We start from the raw sequence: 20,245 nt of genomic DNA, 5'->3' as shown, positions 1-20,245 counted from the left end.
TATACTAAGAAAATCGTTTTAATTAAGATTACGTACCGCTTTATAATAATAATTAGAGGCTTTACTTATAAGTACAATATTAATTACTAAATAGTATTAGTATTCCCTAATTCTAACTTTTTTATAATAATCGTAAAATATCGTTAGGGTTTCTTATAAGACCTTATACTTCCCCCTAGAGTATAATTTCTCTTTTAGGAAGATCTTTTTAAGGTTTATAAATTACCTCGTATTCGCTACTAGATTTTTAATATCTATATACGAACCCTGCGTCGCTACGTATTATTAGTAACTTCGGGTCGTTTACTTCTTTTTTTATTAACCGATCGGTACCGAATTTCGTATTAGTAATAGTAATAAGTTATAGATCGAAATAGGTAAAATTATCGATTATTATACTTTTAGTACTATATTTTACCCCGGTATATCCTTTTATAACGATAGATTTCCGTTAGTAATTATAGGAAGGAAATCTAGGTCGTTTACCCTTTTTCTAAATTCGTTAAAGCGATTATACGCTCTATCGACCTATACTTAGTTCTATAACACGAATTCCTCCTTTATAATTATTACTATTAGTATTTTGTATAGCTCTTGCGATTATAATTACGTTAATAATACCCCTCGTCCGTAAAAGAATTTATTAACTATTTTCGTAATTCTTAGGCTTACGCTTACAAACTATTTATCTAGTTAATAACTAAAGTCGTCTACGATTTTATAAAATAGGGGTTACCTCTATAGCCCCTTTTTCTTATAGACCTTAGTTAAATAAATTAATACCGCGTTAATTTATTTGCTATTAAGCTAATTCGCGATTCTATATATCTACGTCCCCTAATAGTCTAGGTTAATATTTACCTATTTATAAAGGATTAGGATTCTATTTAGGATTAGGTTTCGTCCTCTTTTTCCTTACCCTAACTCGCTAAGGGGCTTGCTCTAGCTTATGCCCGTATTAGTAATTACTAGCGTATTTAATCTTAATAAGGATATATTTAATTCGCGCGCGGGTCGTAGTAAATCCGTACTTTCGCTACCTAACGAATTTATTAAAGTCTAAGAGATTCCCGCTTCCTCTTGTTATCTTATTACTACTCTCGTTTTTATTATTTTTAGTAATTACTACTACTTTTTTAAATCGCTAGCTATCGTACTTACTAAGATCCTCTTTTTTATTTAATAAAAAAGGGTAGGTTTTAGTAGTTCTTTTTAATAATAATAGCGGCAGACGTTTATATTACTATAAGAAGATATAGTAATTAGTCTTAGGATCTTTACTAGTTACTAATTTCCGCTATCCTATATACTTCTAGCCTCCTAAGCCTCGTGCTCTTTATAGTCTCTAAATAGCTTCCTTAGTTAATTTCTAATCGCAGGCCGGCCGTAGAAAAGTCGTTAAGTAAAAAAGCTACTTAGGGTAACGGTAAAAGGCTAGTCGCTTAAGTAGTTCTATTAATTAATATAGTTTAATATAATAAACGTCGACCTCTCGTAAGTAATAAAAGGCTATAATTACTTAATTTCGTACGGTATTTAAGAATTACCTCCTTTTTTATTTATTTCCGTAAAGTTAATTAATATAAATCTCTTATCCCGTGCGGTATTAAGAAGTCGTCTCTTTTACGTAGCGAGATACCTTACTAATTTATAATAATAGAGTTTAATTACTAATTAGTATTAGTATCCCTATTATAGGGTAGTTAGTTCGAACCGTAGTTAATAAAGAGATTAATTAAACTATATAAATATCTACGTAATAGGTATAAAAAAGAGGTTTTAACCGTAGGTTAGGCTGGCTATAATAATCGTAAATAGGGCCCCTAATTAGCCCCTGCGCAGTCGGCTGTATGCCGCGGTCGAATTGGACTTCCAATCCGACAGAAGGTAAGGATAACAGTGGCGGTATCTTTAGCTTTGGCTTTGAGGGAAAGCCATTCAGCATCTGCGTGCATTCTGATCATCCAACGGTGCTTCAGAACGTTACGGGTGTACGCAAGGCAGTCGACGAGGCGAATAAGCAGAGGTTCCCTAATGCTACATAGTAATTGTTTATCGATACGAGTGTAATAGTACTCCAAAAAATGAGTATTAGTTAGACTTGACACAGTCACAAGAGCTGTTGCTAACTTGAGCGGTTTTGGGGAAGCACCCCCCCGCTAGGTGATAGGCCTGCCTTACTACCTCCAATTTCGTAAAAGATTAGCTTCCACAGGTAGGAAAGAAATGCTGACTTGCCCAAAGCTCCTGCTTCTACGTAAGTACCTGACAATGCCCATCCACCTTCCCTCAGACTTTTCTCACAACCTCAGGTCATAAGTCAAAGCACCCACTTTTGGGCACCCCCCCCTTTTGGGCACCCTAACAAAACATAGCATCTAAATATCAACACCAACCACAATCAATTAATTAACTACCTTCTACTACTATAACAATATAATTAAAATTCTCCCTAGGTAATTCGACCCTTGCGAGTCGATTAGGACTAACTAGACGGTTACTAGAGTCCTCCTAAGCTTTCTATACGTTCTAAATATCCGCGAACCTAGTATTTAGGTCTAGATATATAGTCTTCTTTTTCCTAGGCCTTATGCGCTCAATCCTGGCCTTAAGAACTCGAACTTAGTACCGAGATATAGCTAATTAGTAGGCCTGCTCCTTAAAAGCTTTTTTTACTTTTTAGAATAGTAGTTACTAAGTGCTATTATCTAGACTGAGCTCTATAAATAGCTTTAAGTAATCGCAAAGCTTACTAGCCTTCTTAGGAGTTAACTAGTTAATAATAGAGGTCGCTAATACTTAGTTAAGTAGTTTACTAGTATTACTAGTCGTCTACTTAGCTTCTATACCCCTTTTAAATAGTATAACTTATATAAGTAGGACTATTAGGTTAAGAAGTGGCTTGGCTATGTTAGGTAGCTATAGTCCAGTTACTTTCTACTTACTTCGTATATTTAATAACGTTAGACTAGCTAAACGAGCAAGCTAATAGTAGCTTAAGAAGTACCGCTTTTTAACAATAGTAGAATTATTTACTATATACTCCTTACTAAGCTTCTTTTTATATATAGACTTAATAGGCCTAAAGATAGCTATATCTAATAGCTAGAGGATATAAGAAGCGTATAGTAATAAAAATAATAAGTAAACGTTATTTCTATAGCACTCTTATATAAATTCTATCGTTATATAACTCCTATGCCTATTTAGTACTAATAGTCGAGGCTAGTTTAGCTTACTAAGCCCCCTAATAGGGGGGGTCTTAGTCTATAATAAGAATACTTCCTTTAGCTAGTAAAGGGCAGTCTCGTCGGTCGTCTAGCTATTATCTATTACTATAAACTTCTAACTATTATAAGTAGTAAGTTAAAGAGGGAACTACTACTATTAAACCGACTTTCCCTTATAAATAACTAGTGGTTTAATAGCTCTGCTATTAGTAGAGATATACTTAATAATCGTTACCTAGGTACGCGAACTAAGCTCTTTTTTTCGTACTACTATAGCCTTTACTATACCTAAGACTAGCCTATTAGCTCCCTTGCCCTCTATTATACTAGTCTTATTTATATTATACTTATTAGCCTATTTAATACCGCTAATCTCTAGTATATTAAGTAATCTAAACTATTATTTAATTATATTAGTAATAGCTCTATTAACGCGGCGCAAATCGATTAGATAACTTCTTTAGACCCTTATTAATAAATTCTTTTTAATAAAAGCGTTAATCTATCTCTTACTAAGTAGTTTATTATCCCCCTAGGACCTTAGAACTCGCTTAGCGAATTCCCTAACCTATTTATAAGTTAGTATAATACCTAGGTAATACTATATACGAATCTACTAGGCTAGCTAGTCTTCCTACTATAGAAGAAGCCTCTAAAGCTCTGCAAATACCCTCGCCCTCGTCTAGTGGCCTCTCCTTCGACCCTAAAGTGTTGTCCTAGGAACCCCGAACTTAATCGAGGCCCTTTTAATAGAGAGACCGTTTCTAATGGCATTAAGTACCTGTTAGAGCTCATTTTCGGTATATAATACCATTACCTATTGATCAATAAGTGTGCTAAAAAGGAATGCATTTGGACGATTTTTGTAATTGTTGTGTTGAATTAAAATAATAGGTAGGGTTTTAATGTGGTGGCTGGGAGGGATTTTTGGGGGTGCCCAAAAGTGGGTGCTTTGACTTATCTCTTCGCGTCTGCCACAGTACTCCAACACACGCTCGCAAACATCCACACATCTTCTCGAACGAATTTATGGACGCCCACAGCAACAGAGTAACGAACAAGCGAAAGCTGGAGGATGAGGACGACGCTGCGCCAGCTGGAGAAAATGGTGGCAACTCGCCTGGCGTGCGTAATGACGCCTGTCGTACCCAGACGATCGAGGTCGACTATGGCGTCTTCGATGGCGAGGCTGGCGGATCCACTAAGCTCGAGATATGGGTGACAGATATACAGGGAGTCGAGAGTCGAGTTGGGGAGATTTGGGATGTTGAGAGCTATGAGCGAGCCGGAAAAGTCAAGGCCATTGCGAAGAAGCGCGGTATCTCAGAAAGGGCTTCCTCTACGCCGATGGATAAGTTTGAAGGTGAAGATTGGGAGACGGCTCGTCGGGAGCTGGAGGGTCGTCAGGAAGAAAAGGCACACCAAGAGGAAGCAGCCGACCAAGAGGATAGGACTCATCAACAGGATAAAGCTCATCAAGAAGAGAAGAAAGCTCAGCAGGAGGAAAACAGAGTGCTTAGGGGAGGAAGGAAGGCTCATCAGGAGAAGAAAGCCCTTCGGGAGGAGAAGAAGGCTCAGCGGGAGGTTAAGAAAGCTGTCGTCGAGAAGAATAAGGCCTTTCGGGAGAAGCAAAAGGCTGCCGATGATCTTCAAACAAGAAAACAAAAGAAGATAAAGGCCCATCCGGAAAAGAAGGCCCGTAAAGAGAAAAGGGGTATCCGGGAGAATGAGAAAGCTCTCCAGAAGAAGAAGAAGATACTTAGGGATAAGCAGAAGGCCTTACGAGAGAGTAGAAATGCCCTTCATGACAAGAAGAAGACTCGTCAGTCGATGTCAACAGAGCGTCTACGATCTGGATAGAAGGAGCAACTTTACTAGGGGCGAAGGGCTCACCAGAATTTGACCTATGGCAGTCGGAAAGACATGCCGATAGATTTCCTAGGCCTCACCGACAGTCGTGGAGGCTAGAAATACAGGGTAAACGAGATGGACGAGGTGATATCGCTAGTGGTTAAGGCACCAAGTATTCTTAGCATCGCAGCAGAGTACCAACGACCTTATACGTCAGACCCTCTTCCCGAAGTCTCATGCACATCGTGAGCAGGCTATGAGTACTGTCAGTGAATTCCGCCTTCTCCTTATATATTCTGTGCAATTTCCCATGTCAAATCGTAGGCCAGCAATCTTGTGACGTGTTTGCGACTGAATTTCATAGCCTCGTATCATTCGTAGGTAGGTCTAGGTAATGCCACGCTTTGCTTCCTCGCTAAGAACAAGCGCTTTCAGGGCGACTTGGCTGTTGGTCGCCAGTGTTTGCATTCTCAGGCTGCGACTTGAGGGTGGTCAGACCGAGATGTAGGGCAGACAACACCTTACTTTCGGGAAACCTCGACGCATATCGTCTGACGGCTTCTCGGTGGTGTGAATAACGTCTTGTCTTTGATTATGGACTTACACAATGTCTTGGATGGATGAGATCGGATTACTTGAGCACATCGGGTTCAATGTTAATGTTGCACGATTTTCGTTGCCATTATGGGGCCCATCCGCCTACCTAGGTAGGATTACCCGAGGCAATCTGGGTCCATCCCCTTCGTAGCGTCGTGCCCCATGTTAGTTCTTTAGAATTGGAGTTTCCGCTCCGGCCGTGAAGTAAAAATCTTGATAGAGATATACCTCGGAGATCGCTGCTTCGGCTTTCACTCGATAGAGAAATCTCTAGTCCCAGCCCTTATCGTTCTTCACGTTGTAGGTTGGCTGCGTTCCCCTCGAAGTAAGCTGCAGACTGCTGTCACCATTGCGCTGACTTGCATCCCTCCCAAAAGCTAATTACTTAGCGCTGCATACTTAAATGCAAGGCACATTTTCCGTCACCTCAAGCGTTGACTGGTATATTATAGACACGTCTGCCACGTTGGAGAGCCGATGATGGAAGGAGATCAGGTATGTATTGAGTTGTCTTCCTCTGTCCAGCTCAGAGCAGGGAACCCAGGCCCTCATGTCCTTCCATCGAGTGAGATGCCCAGAGAGAAGGTACTCACCTCCATGGGCCGGTCTAGGTGCTCAGCTTTCCGTCGAGTTCCTTCCAATTTGGGAAAAAGCAAGTATCTGTTATACTGGATGGATCACTTCGCTTCCACACGTTAGATAGGCACCTTGCTCCAAATCCCTGGCTTACCATGTCACTCCATTAACGTGCCTCAATTAGTACATCCCAGAACACCAGAACACCAGACCGCCAGACTATCGAAACACGACGAAAAAATGGCGACGCCGAGCCTTGAAATACCGGCTGAATGGAAGAACGAGATCGACAAGCTCTCGAGATGGTATGGGAGCGATGAAAGATATTCGGTCGCTCACGTGCAATCACCTCCCTCGACCGACGACGGTAGTTGGTTGGCCTTGGTCTTGCATATCATAGGCATGAGGGCGAGCGGAGATAATGGTATCTTGTCCAGGTACCTCGTCGGTTCGCTCCAAAAAGAACAGGTGTCAAAAAGCGAATGGGACAGCGCTGGATATTCCGTGGGAATGAGACCCGTGGTATCAAGATACGGTGGTATCGGATTCGTCTCGGACTTTAATTGCAGATACAAGCTGATCATCATTGACGCCGATCACTCCAAGAGCGTCGACTATGCGATCTCGTTAGTCAAGTTAAGCATTCTCGCGAAGACCGAACCGACGACTATTTTGCGCTTCGTCTGGTTGTCATCTGCCCCCGTTGACAAAGATTTAGGCAGGATGCTCGCCGTTGCAACCAACAGATCAGAGACTCCCGTCACAGCTTTTCGATTGACACAGCGGAGCAATTCGTCAAATTTGTCAAATTTGAGATGGATTCAATACAAAGCGAGCGACGGGGAATACCCAGACGCTGTGATGGAAGCTATTGCTCCAGCGTATGCGATGGTTCAGGACCCGGGGCCGTCGGAATACAAGATAACGAGAACGATAGCCTTCTGGGACGGAGACTCCGAGTGGAAGCGGCATCATCTGAGACGAACGCTTCTAGCGGCCGCTCGGAAGTACTTCGCTAACGAGAAAGATACCAGATCAATCTATATCACCCCCGGTTTGATGGGAAGATCGTTGAATGATGCCAAGAACTCGTACCATTTGATTATTCTCAATAGCGAGATAAAGGAGGTATTCGACACAGAGACATCGCATGTGGTTCAGAAATGGGTGGCGATGTCGAGGGCCAAGATGCTGACTCAAATAACTTGCGCCTTGGATAAGGATGTTGAGCAGGCGGATAGAACCATCCACGCCCAAGTGGCACTACAGGACATCCTCGACGCGGAACCTAAAAGGGAATTCGAAGATATTCACCTTCCGGTGTTCATCATCTATGTGATGGATCAATGTCCTGAAGTTACTATCGATCGCCTTCGTGTTTGCTTCGTTATCAAGGAGCCGGCATTCGCTGAGGCTATCCGTCGGCTTTATGTGTTGGGGCTCATCTACTACGGCATGGATGGAGTCAGTGTACATCTCAACATTTCCCAGGCCCGGAGGACTCTTGACTTCTTATCAACCACGGGAAACGACTTGTCAGTAGCCTGCTTTCTGAGCTGCATAACAAAGGACACGCCCGCCACGGCCCGGTCCGCGATGATCGACATTGCGGCTATCGTGCTCACGTGCCACGCTTTAAATCCCTTCTTCGTCATTTCACCCGATCACTTTGCTGACGAAGATTCCATCAACGGGCTATTGCAGCGGCATTGCATAGACGTGCCAAGCGATGTTATCAAGAGTGGCGCCATGTGGTTGGCTTTGGCTATCTTCCGCCAATACGAAGAGGAGTGGCATACTGACAAGGGTTTTATCAAATTTGAGGATGGGACGCTGACTCTTTCATCCAATACATGCCGCAAAATCAGTTCCCGTGCAAGAAGGATCGACCATCGTGTGAACAACTTGATCCCGGAGGCTCAGGACAACGCATCAGAAGCGATGCTCAGAATTTCTCATGAAGACGTGGGAGAAATTCAAAGGTGCATGGTTCGTGCTTGGGCACACAACGTCCTTCTCCCCGACGGCAGAGGTGGCCTGGACAGCATCTTTTCTGGGACCTCGATCAAGCTAGATCCCGACCAAGGTTTGCGACTTCCTCAGGACGCGCCACTACACGTACTCAGCTTTGGATTCGCTTTGTATGAAACGGAGTACTATGCATGGCTTCCGACGGTCATACCGGAACAGATTCTGTTCGATACTGTTGGCGAAATGGGCTGTGACCTGGTGGACTTTGCTACGGTATATTTTGAGGAGGACGATGAAGATTATTAGAAAGGCTGGTCGGAAGACGAATCGGATCAAGCTGACGAAGCATAGGTGGGTAGTCAAGACCTTCCTGAAACGACATTCTCTATTGAATCGTTCGCCCACGTAGAGCCTGCGCATGTTTCACTGTAAGACGAGAGAGTTGAGGGCATCACTTTTAGGTTAATAGACTCTTTCTTACCTAAAGCTTCTCAAGTGAATTATGTCTTGATCCCTCCCGGGTCACTGCGTGATATGTCAATCGTAGATGAATAGAGCTGGCAGTTTAACAAGGCGGTAAGTAGTCGTAAAAGAACCTTCAACTCGTCGAAGATCAAGTACTTCAAGCACATTATCAGGTCAAATGGAACCAGTCGGCTTTATGAATAGTCGTATTTTGTGTACGTCATTCAGAGAAGAGAGTTGGGAGGAGCTCCCAAAAATCAATTGGTACTGTGTGTATCTACCTAGGATCCTTGGGAACGAGATACAAGCCTTGTGGCATGCCCAGGATGCAATCAAACTCCTGAAACCTTTTCGTTTCTTCAAAATTTTGTGTTGTATTTCTTGCTACATTCACCCACATCTCTCTGATGAAATCTCCTACTTTCCTCGTCTCTTAGAACATATCCGTCCCTTTCATGTCTCCATATTATCGGCAGACTTTTGAAGTCTTTGCACACAACTTGAGCCTTGCGTTTTGATTTACTTTCAAGGGTATGATCTCATCTATTTAGACTTCACAGGCGCGGACTTGGTAGCCTTCTTCTGTCTCTCAAGAGCCATGGCAGCTTTATAGATGCAACAGTTCTTCTTATGAATCTCGATGTCGATCCCACTCTTCATGACGATGTTGCAGTGTTCGACCAAGTCCCCTTCACCATGCTTCTGCATGTGCGTACGATGGGTATCGGTATCCAACTTCTGATCCCAGTAGCAGCCGGATTGAGAGCAACACTTAATGGAGGGCTGCTGGGTGGTAAACATCTTCGCTTCGAGGTGCCGAGGAATTTGGTGTTGAGAGAAGAGGGACTCAGCAGTGCGCGATCAGGGGTCGGGAGAGAAAATTTCGATAGCAGCTAAGAGAACACATGAAGAGAGAGCGAGAGGGATCTTTTACTCCTATTTATACTTGGTCGTCGCAGACACCGCTCTTTCTCTTTCCAAAGACTATTCCGACAATGTGAGAGGGCTGTGGGCGACGAGGTGGTCCATCGGCCACGTGATATCGCTCCATGAGCGCGTTATCTACCCATGAACGCTACCACTTCTACCGACGCGGTTGCCTCACGCGTTCTGAAGGATACTATTGCATTACGCAGTGTCATGGGTCGGATAGACAGGAGTTACATGAGACCAGGTGGCTGTACTTGGCTAACCAGGGCATCCAGGGATTGGCGAATGGCCGAAGGCAGACTGGGAATTGTTATGCCGGTAACCATCCCCGGGGGGCAAATTTGTTCCCTTGAGCAAGATGAGCGTCTGCAGGTAGCCAGGGATTTCAATGAGAATGCAACCTGGGGGCTGAATGCTGGGCTGTTCTTTGAGAGCTGACCATCTCGGAAGACTCTCCGCGGCGGTTCCTCCAGAGCTTTGTAGCTTTTATCGCTCAGATTGTTTCTCGGGCCCTAAAAACATGAGCCAGACCCTGCGACCCTCAGAAACTCCGACCTATAGTGGGCAGTTGCCTACGCCTACGGCCAGCAATGGGTGTCATTGGGGTCGAAATACTACCAACTCTGGCTGGAATAGCTTCATGTCAACTAGTAAAGCACGCGAGACTGAAGGTGAATCTATCGGTAATCAATCTGCTATAATCTGAACCCTAATGACCGAGGAAGCGATTTACTGCACATATTCCCACTGCGGTGTGAGAGCGGCCGCATTTTTGGCCTCCCAAGCATCGAAACCCCAATCACGGGGGAGAACTCCCCCCTTGTCACCTGCATCCTGCCATGCATGTTGGAGCAAGGCAGCATTGAGGTTGTGTGCGAAGGGAGATTACAGAATCCGATGCTATCCACCTACTTAGTAACTTGGTAGAGGGAAACGCATGGGTTAAGTAGTCTTAGCTGCGAATGTTGCCACGAGCTCCCAACCCCTACGACAGAATCATGCGCTGACTCTATGTATGCAGTCTATGACTCAAAGCCTTGGAGCTGCCAGCTTGCATACAGGCATGGTGGGTGATATGCCCGCTCGGGGCGTAGGAAAGGCCCTTTCCGGCTTGCCATCATGCCGGCTTCTCCAAGCGGACCATCTTCTGACATACCCCAGTTGCGGATCTCGCTCCGCCTTGGAGAAATAATCCATCATTTTCGAGGGTTGAGAGACGGACACGTGGTGTTCGACCACCCGTTTCGTGCTCACCGGCTGCTGTTCAGGAGCGTCGACGGCATTGCGGGCGTTTCGAACACCACAAGAGCTTGCATGACGCTCCCATGGCCGCTCGGGATGGCATCATGCGGTCTTACTTGGCCCGGAGATGGTGTATTGTTCGCTCCTCAAGGTACTGTACGGTGAACCTGCCATTGCTAATCACAACCTTTTGGAATTTGGCACTGGCCCCTATTGACCTCCCATCTAGTGGAAAACTTCTGAGCACAAAGCTGTGAAAACCGGCGTCTGTTTTCTCGCGTCTATGGGCATGTGTGATGGAAGCGGGTTGTGAGCTCCATTTGGATGCGTGACTGAAACCGTCGGTGCAGAACGTTGCGGGATCAGAGGTACGAGAGGCAGTACACTTAGACATGACGACTTGCTGATCCCCTTCTTCCTACCTCACGTAGCAGTGTACATCAACGGGAATCTCTAATTGGTATATGTCATGATATTTCACTCATACCTCCCTCAATAATTGTCACTCCAGCACCGCGTTGCTCCCGGCCGTGGCACCGTGAGGGCATCACGTCACGTCAATCCTGGTTATCAGATTAGTATCATGAGATGCTCAGCAAGACATCCGGCTTCGCCATTCTATTCATTGTCAAATGCCAATGTGATGTGTGTCCCGTGTCACTGGCTAGAACCTTTCTTTTGGCGTAGCAACAATATTTTGCCTGAAGGCTCACAAGACATAGGCCCTCCTTGTTGCAAGAAGACGGGAGACCACGAGGTAGTCAGACGTACCCCTGATGCCGTCCTAGTGGGAAGCTTCTTACCTGAGACGGGTAATTGCCAACATGTGTGCCCATCTAGAGCGTCGGGAAGGTGCGGTTATTCTTTGCTCCTCTCTCCTCGCCATGCTTCTGCAGTCGCCACATCCTCGTTTCTGGAATTCGAGTCTCTGAACCGGGCCGACGAGCTCAAGGCGTTCTCTCGTGCTTGGATTGAAAGATCAAGGATCGGGCTCAAGGCAAAACCATTGCATCTCGTGGTCTGGGTGAAGGAGCAAGGAAATGCTACTATGACTAGGAGTCGGTAGACACACCGTCTGCTCAAAAGGGGAGGAGAGCTCGCTGAACATTACCGGACTAGGCAGAGACATCTTCCAAAAAGACGCGAGGGGTATAAGAGCATAAGTAGAACCGTTTCGCCCGGCCTTCGGTGGGACATGACGACTTTGCTTCCTCGGTTAGTATGTGTTTTTGGGAACTCAAGTTCGGTATTGGCTTCATCGATCGAGAAAGGTAACAAACGGGGATTCTTGGTCTAATCATGAGAAAACGTCAGCATAGATCTCTCAGTTGTCGTCAATCGAGGTCAAGAATGAAAGTCGATACGTCTACCTTCCGTATCCGCTCGAAAAGAGTATTTTCCGTAGGCTTACCGTAGTCCTGAACAGAGGCTTGAGTTACAGCAAAGTCTGATCCAAATCAAGACAGTTAGAACATCGAAAACGAAAGACTAGTGAATACCAACCTCGGAGTTTAGACAAAATTGCAGAGGCCAAGGTGCCATCAAGAAGGAAGCACCAGGAACGACAACTTGAGGGCAGCCGTTTATTGCCAGGAGAAAATTTCAGTGTCGAGACGATGTGAGGCAGCCAGGCATCCAGCCGCACGTCAGCTTCCTACATGACAAGATTTCATCCCATCAGAGGAATCTTTTTGGCAAGGCAGATTAATCGGGCTGTGTATCCTACTTTGGTCGACTTGGTTCACGGCGAGTGCTCCCAATGTAACCTCGAACCAACCAACTGCCAAACCGGCCGCATGCGAGAGACCGTTTCTGCGAACGCAAGAAGCGGTCGTGACCCGAACGCTCCCAATGATCACAGACTCCTGTTTCTTGATCGAGTGGCTGACGGCGCTTAATTTTTCCACTTGGCGCGAACGTCATGAACATCCTCCACCAGGCCTGGTGCCCTGCCACGTTGTGCGTGAAGAGCCCCCTTGAGTGTTTTCAAGTCGGTCACTTGACTTTCAGCTCCAATTTCGCCAATAGTTTCAATAAAAGTACTCTGCTGTTCTGCACCGGGCGTGGGTGAAGGCGGTGTGGTCGACGCTGGTGTGGTCGAGTCCTGGACACTCGGCCGCGCACTTGCACCCCGTCGACAGGGGCACGATTGCACCGCCAAATTATTTATTGCAAACCCTTCCACGAAGAAGTTGAGGCTAGAACTCACGTTCGTGAGTGAAAGGATTCTCTTGGAGGAACACATCAAGCTCACACTCACGTCGCGGCCGGAATGCCGATCCCGCGCTCCCCGTTGTTGACCAGGTTGGCGTTCGAGGAGGCCCTCGCGAGGTGTGCCTGCCAGATGCGACAGCCATGCATCAAGCGGTTCGACGAGGCGGGTTAGCTTCCTAACAGTATGATTTTCTTTTCTATTCGATTCGGTTCTATATGGGCTCATAATGCTCTGCTGGTCCTGGGGGTCAGAAAAAAAGGGGGAGGGGGTCGGTGTCCTGCACTTTGGTCCGCCAGCGGCCGCTGCCAACTCAACTCGCAGGAGGAAGAAACTTGTGGGGTACGAAGTGAGGAAACCCGTTGAAATGCAAGCCATGATAATGAGGAATATCAGTCAAGTGTGGCAAATCTAGTACAGTGTCCCAAACCTATTCGCGTCTACGTCTCCAGCGGGGCGTCCTCCGCCCTCCATCATTATCCACCGGCGCGTCTCTGGAACAAAATTGCATCTCAAATTTTGCTTCCCTTTGCTTCTTCTACTCAGAACCCATGCAGCTGAAGTATTTCGGCACCCATCATCTCCTTGTCCTAGACTCAAGACAGTAGAAGCGATGCAACTGTGTGTGTGTAAGTGTGTGTGTGTGTGTGTGTGCAGCGGAACCCCTGGTACCGATCGCGACCTTGGCCTCAAAAGCAAAGAGAAGGCTCTCTAAGTCCCATGCAAAGCTTGTCATATTTCTGTTTTGGGTTTCCGTGGTGATTCTTGTGACAGTTGACGGAAGCGTAGGCTTGGTAGGAGGGTGAACCTCCTCCAGTACTGCTTCATGAGTAGCGGAAAACCCTTACTCAACCCGGTGTCTCGACAAGGCGACAAAAGGCAACCACCAATAGTCTCTAGAGCCTCCGGCTAATGCAATTAATATGATGGATGGCTTCCTTCATCCTTTCCGTGGGTGTGTGGGTTCCAGCACAGGGCCAGACCGGGTGGGCTACCCGGAGGCCAACCCAGGCCTGTGCAGCAGGATATTAGAATACCAACCTCTAACAATGGCTCAAAATATTGATCCGTGGTAATATTCTCGGTTTCAAATTTTGCACATCTCGTCAGTTCGGTCAGTCTATACCCTGTCTCGCGTATTCCAATCTCGCCCCCAAGCTGCGGACTCAACACCAACTCACACCTACCCACTCACACGGTGTCCCAAAGCCAAACCAGCTATTTCGTTTTCGTCTTTAAAGTCCAATTGAGCACCAAATTTCCTAGAGCACTGACATGCTGCCAAGTAGGGCCAGCTTTTTGTACTCAATTAACTGACGAGGGGATGCGGCAAGTCGGGGTCCCAAATTTACCATGCTAGCTTAGAGCGTAGGCTACAGTTACGTTAGATATACGGAGCTGTGACGAGGTCTCTGTGAGTTTCAATGTGCTGAAAAAGGTTTATTCTAGTCTAGGATAAGTTCCTCCAAGTGAAGTGAAGAAGACCAAAATCGGCATTGAATCCCAGCAACTCCATCGCTGCCCTCGTAACCTGACCACCCTTGTATCGCCCTGTTATCCAAATTTCTGAAATCCACCCTCCATTTCTGACCAATCTCGAAGGCCAGTCTACCAATATTCTGTTATCGTACGTTCTTGCTAGAATCCGTTTCTAGTCGTGGTGTCGTGCTTGACGTGTTTGTCGACATGACGAATAATCTAGCTCCTCTGGCCGCCAGCGCAGGCCAGAGAACCGCATTTGATTTTCAGGGAGATCTTTCCGTAGTTTGAGCCATGAATGGTGATCCCGCCATTGTGGACGGAGAGAGCTCGGTGGTTGCCCTCAGGAGCGCCCTCGGGATCGTCACCGCCGTCATGTTCAACGGAAGGCATGAGGGCTTCTGCAGCTGCTCTCATGCTCTTGCAATCGACGCAGGACTCCTTGTGGCGTTCAAGGTAGTGGCCAGTGTTGATATGATATCTTCCGCAGGGCGCCCGGCCTGGCGGTCCGTGATGGTAGAGGATATGGCGACGGAGGCTACAACCTGCGCTGGGCTGCCATCGGCACCTCTGATCGGAGCATTCTTGAGAGCTTCGTTGCGACATGTTGGCTTGGAGAGTTTTTGGGTGGACACGGAGGCGAGCTCGAAAGCAAAGTGGTAGAGAGTCTGAAGATGACTGAGTGTCGATGAACTGCTTTCAGCTAACCTCAGACGAAGGGCCCTGCTGATTTATATGTTTGTTTCTCTATGCCTCCGAGAAGACTGAGCTGAGATTAAGCAGCGACTTGAGTTGGGATCGGGCTGTTGTGGTGAGTCGTTGCTCGAATACAGGATAACAAGGCCCTGGGCCTGCTCCGCGCGGAACGAACATGCTACTACGACTTGGGATTCACTTTTCTTTTTCATCACACCCAATCTTCCAAAGGTTGTTCCCTTGATCAAAGCGTAAATTACAGACGCGACGACGTCGTGTGGATGTGAGTACCTTCCATCAGCTGGGCCCCCGGCAATCCCAAGATCTACGTGGCTGTAAATGCTGGGGATTAAAAGCTCGTCTCTACGGATACACTCTACGGATACACTCTGTGGATACCTTCGTCTTCCAACGGTAGTTGAGGAGACTGGTGGGCACGCTGCTCGGCGTGATGGTGGGTTTAATCTGCCTGGCACCAGATCAATCCGAGCAACTAGAACTTAGCGCAAGTCACAACTTGTTCCAGAGTAACTCCAAATCCGACCAGGTCCTGGGCCAGGTATCATGACAGCAAAAATGGAGGCCCGACAGGGCCTCGCCCCTTGGTTCCTCGGGTGCGCGGCACCACCCAATCCTTGTTGACTCGCATCTTGTGGCGTGTCAAATTTGCGTCGGCTCCGAGCCAATGCAGATAACTACGAAGGTAGATCCTCCGACGTAAAAGCAAATCAAGCTCTACAGCGGACGAGATGCAACTTCGTCTTTGACACCTTGGGGTGAAAGACAAGAGGTGAAGGGAGTGGGGTTAGAGAAGAGAAGAAATGACTCGGCACTCTAGGGTAGGGGCAAGTAACTACGGAACAAGGGATTGGAAAAGAGAAGGGAAGAAGGGAAGAAGAGGCTTCGGTGAGAGACATATCGGTTACCTAGGAGAGAGATTGGGGTGTCTGCAAACTCCCCGCGCTGACGCGCCGCGTCGAGGAGCGACTAGCGCGGCGGCCTTGGGATGCGGTGGGAGTGGGAGAGAGACACGGGGAAGAAAGTGACTGGGGTAAGACAGAAAGGATCTCTCTGGGGTGTCGAAATGTATCTGTTGGATGAAATGGAGACGTTGGAGCCGTTAAACGAACGGCTGAAATGAACTCTGTCCACCCCCCCTACGGCAGACTGCAAGAGGCACTCTACTAAAACACTTTTTTCATATATCAAAGCAGAAATCGTATTTTACGGTCACCCTACTACCTAAAATAGGGTCTAGACTAGTATAATAACCTATAAATAGGGGTTATAAAGATTTATAGCTTAAGAGATATTTTAATTTCGTAATATATTAAACCGTATAGTAATATATAAAATCGTATAATATCGTACCTTAATATAAAAGTTTTTCTTCTTTTTATAACTTTATTATAAAAATAACTATTACTTTTTACCCTCTTATAAATAAAAATTACTCTTTATTTAAGTTATTAAATTAGGGAATTAATATACGGGCGTCGCTCTTATACGGGCGTCGCTATTCTATTTTTTAATTAGTTTAAAAAAAAATTATTAATATAGTTAAATTCTACTAAATACTTATAAAATATCCTAAGCTTTTATTCCTTTACTCCCTTTACGCTTAGGTTATATTATTAAGCCTCGAAGTCTAATTTATAATATTTACTTATAATAGCTTTTATAATTAGAGTTAGAGACGTTCCTTAAAACTAATCTTAAAATAATACCCTTATTAAGAGACTTCCCCCTCTATAAAAACGACTATTAATTGATTACGGCCTCTTATTATTATCTAGCTAACTACTATTATCTCCTTTTTTAAAAAGTAGCCGCCTTAGCGTTAACTAATTTTATAAAATTAATAATTTTAAAAAATAGCGCGACCTTATTACTAAGCTCCTAGTTAGTATATTATAAAATATATAACTTCTTATAAATAATTACCCTAATATAGAGCTTATATTATACTTTACTTATTATTTCCCTAAGAAAATAATAAAAACCTAGCGGACTACTCTTTTACGACTTTTTCTAAAGCATAACCCCTCTCCCCCTAACGAATAGTCTTAATAACCTTTTTATTTTATAATAAAATAGTTTAGTAATACTTTTTAACTTATTAAATAGGTTATTAAAACTAATTAATAGCTAATAACAGTACTACTCCGATAATAAGAATATATTTATTAATAATAATAAATATAGGGTCTTTAAGTTAACTTATTATTCTATTTACTTTTATAGCTATTTTCTATTTAAAGTAAAGCGTTTTTTTAAATTATAACTTCTTATTATATTCTAAGTAACCGATCCTCTTCTCTTTTTATAACTTAAATCCTAAACTTATTAATTCTTAGCGATTTAAAATAAACTTATAATACCCTCTTTAACTAAGTTAATAACTTTATAAAAGCTAATAAATTTAGTATTATAAAACGGAATAAGTATAAAGCTCGAGGCCGAATTATTTAATATACTTTTTAATATAATTAATTTAATAAGCCTAGGCTTATAAAAAGCGCTAGTATTTAATAATATAAGTCTTAGAAATACGGTTATAAATAATAAGTTATTACCGAGGCTTAAGAAGAGGATAAGTAATTATTACGTTATTATTTAAACCCCTAATATAAATAATATAATTATAGCCCTAGTTTTAAAGCCTCTACGTACCCTTTATATTATAAGCTTATTAAAGTAGTTAAGGATATTATTAAAACTATAAGTTAACGAGTTAGGATTCGGGCTCGGGATATGCGTATTATTATTTAAGAATAGTTTTTAAAATCCTTATTTACTTAGTAAGATATTTATAATACTAGGGCTCGTATAAACCGAGAGAAACTAGTTAAATACTTACTAATTATAACGTTAATTAAGCTATTTAATAAGTAAGATATTTTATATATAATAAAATAAGTAAATAACGAGCTAAACTACTTTATTAGCCTTATTTAGACCTTTCCTTATTATTTTTAAATATAAAAGCGATTCTCTAAAATAATTAGCTTCGATAATACTTATAATACTAATTATTTTAAGCTCCCTCTTTTTTAAATTACTAAGTAAACTTATTTTAAATTTATTTATAATACTGCGTTCGGCCTTATTAATAACGAGAAACTAAAGGGTTTTTAGTTTTTCTTAGTAAGTATCCGCTAACTTATAAACTAATACTTAGTCCGTTACCCTATTGTTATTATTATAAACTATAATAAGTAAATAAAAGCTATACTAAATAAGTAGTTCCCGGACGTTTAGTAATAACTTTATATTTACTATATTAACTTTAATATTATACTTAAAACTAAGTAAAAATAGGTTAAGGACTATAGTTATAATAATAATAATAGTAGGTTTAATAATAAGGGATATTAGCTATTAATATAAGTAATAGCTACGCTAAGTAATAAAAATAAGGCTTATATTAAAACGCTTATTAATAAGCCCCCCCTTTATATATATCGTAGGGTCCTTATAATATAAAAGTTTATTATTTTTACTAAAACTAAATATACTTTTAAAAAAGCCTAGATTAAGCTCTATAAAGAGTTTAATAACTAATGCCTAATCCTCTAATACTTTTACGTAATATACTTATTTTTAAGAGCATAATAAGCCCGTTATTTTATTTAAAAATACTAAAACTTTAATACTCGTATTATTTCTAGTACTAAGTTAAGTAATAATAATATTAAGGGTTATTTTTTAAATAGTCTTAGTTATTTATATTAGCTTATCGACGTTATATAAAATATAATTAATAATTAAGAGCTACGCTTTTACTAAGCTTATATAGAGAACGAGGTACTTATAAGCTAAGAGTATATAAGTACTTATTTTGAATACTTAAATAAACTTTAAATAATACTTTTTTTAAAATATCTTACTTTAATTAGGATATAAGGCCGGCTTATAAAAAAAGTAATACTATTTAATAAGAAGCTATTCCTAAACCCCCTCGGATTTTATAATTTAAACTATACTATTTTAATTAAGCTAAGTATCTTATATTATTATAAAATCTATTCTAAAATATTAAATTTAATTACTTTTAATAAGTAAGAAGTATACCCTTAGTAACGTCTTCGAGAGACGTCTTTTTTAAATTTATATTACTAAATCCTAGACCCTAAGATTATTATATCCTTCTATAATAAGCTAAAGAATATAATATAGCCTATTTTATTATAACTAGCCTTATTTAAAAAAGGCCGGTTAGCTAATTAAGCTCGTACTATTTATAATAGCTAAGGTATAAGTAATAAAAAATAAGGCCGCTTATTTAAAAATAAAAATAAGTTAACGCTAACTAGGCTTATAAAAGAGATAAGTTAGCTAAGTTAAAGCTAAATATTAAGCTTATTTTAATAATAAATAAGGAGCTAATTTAGCGTTCTTAATAAAGGGAGGATAATAGGGAATTATATAAATAAATAGCTAATATAACTTAATATTTAAAAAAAATAGAGCTAATAAGAAATAGTTTATAATAACGATAAATTATTATAACTATATTAAAAGAGGTAGTTAAGTAGACGTTATTATAATTTACTCTTTATATATTTTAAGTATATAATAAGAAGAAGCCTTACTTATTTAAGATTTATAAAAGCTTATATTATTAACTAATTTAAGATTTATAAATCTTAAATAGGTAATATAGTAGTTCTAAATAAGTACGTAGGTTATAATAGTATTCTTACTTTTAGAAATCTTAAACTAGAGCTTAAGTTAGAGAGGATAGTAAGAATAGCTATATTAATATAGTTACTTTTACTACTTTTATAGGGAGGTACTATTTTTTTAAACTAATTAAAAAGTAGAATAATAACGCCCGTATAAGAGCGACGCCCGTATATTAATTTATAACGCTCGTATATTAATTCCCTTAAATTAATAGCTCGCTTATAAATATTATAATATAAATTTATAATAACTTCTAATCTCTATATAAAACGTTACTAAACTAATTAACTTTATAATACCTCTTTAT

The 20,245-nt window shown here is 42.1% G+C and overlaps 6 protein-coding genes across 6 annotated transcripts; 3 read left to right on the top strand and 3 right to left on the bottom strand.

The window, feature by feature from the left end:
* Positions 1-3,851: 3,851 nt before the first annotated feature.
* On the bottom strand, positions 3,852-4,025 carry CLUP02_03169 (uncharacterized protein; the record flags this gene model as incomplete). Its single annotated transcript, XM_049282194.1, has 1 exon — positions 3,852-4,025. The coding sequence occupies one exon, from the start codon at positions 4,023-4,025 to the stop codon at positions 3,852-3,854; it is 174 nt and encodes a 57-aa protein (XP_049139337.1).
* A 234-nt stretch (positions 4,026-4,259) lies between these two features.
* On the top strand, positions 4,260-5,090 carry CLUP02_03168 (uncharacterized protein; the record flags this gene model as incomplete). The annotated part of the gene is made up of 1 exon (XM_049282193.1): positions 4,260-5,090. The coding sequence occupies one exon, from the start codon at positions 4,260-4,262 to the stop codon at positions 5,088-5,090; it is 831 nt and encodes a 276-aa protein (XP_049139336.1).
* A 1,404-nt stretch (positions 5,091-6,494) lies between these two features.
* Positions 6,495-8,531, top strand: CLUP02_03167 (uncharacterized protein; the record flags this gene model as incomplete). The annotated part of the gene is made up of 1 exon (XM_049282192.1): positions 6,495-8,531. The coding sequence occupies one exon, from the start codon at positions 6,495-6,497 to the stop codon at positions 8,529-8,531; it is 2,037 nt and encodes a 678-aa protein (XP_049139335.1).
* Positions 8,532-9,233: 702 nt separating this feature from the next.
* On the bottom strand, positions 9,234-9,491 carry CLUP02_03166 (uncharacterized protein; the record flags this gene model as incomplete). Its single annotated transcript, XM_049282191.1, has 1 exon — positions 9,234-9,491. One exon carries the CDS (start codon positions 9,489-9,491, stop codon positions 9,234-9,236), a length of 258 nt encoding a protein of 85 aa, XP_049139334.1.
* Positions 9,492-11,201: 1,710 nt separating this feature from the next.
* CLUP02_03165 (uncharacterized protein) lies at positions 11,202-11,928 on the top strand (the record flags this gene model as incomplete). The annotated part of the gene is made up of 2 exons (XM_049282190.1): positions 11,202-11,230; positions 11,550-11,928. Coding segments are annotated over 2 exons (408 nt in total), but the record flags the coding sequence as incomplete, so codon positions are not given.
* A 2,844-nt stretch (positions 11,929-14,772) lies between these two features.
* CLUP02_03164 (uncharacterized protein) lies at positions 14,773-15,159 on the bottom strand (the record flags this gene model as incomplete). The annotated part of the gene is made up of 1 exon (XM_049282189.1): positions 14,773-15,159. One exon carries the CDS (start codon positions 15,157-15,159, stop codon positions 14,773-14,775), a length of 387 nt encoding a protein of 128 aa, XP_049139332.1.
* Positions 15,160-20,245: the final 5,086 nt, after the last annotated feature.

Source organism: Colletotrichum lupini, chromosome 2 (assembly GCF_023278565.1).
Source record: "Colletotrichum lupini chromosome 2, complete sequence".
NCBI lineage: Eukaryota > Fungi > Ascomycota > Sordariomycetes > Glomerellales > Glomerellaceae > Colletotrichum > Colletotrichum lupini.
The sequence above is the reverse complement of the archived record's forward strand: the minus strand, read 5'-3'. Positions and strand labels throughout refer to the sequence as shown.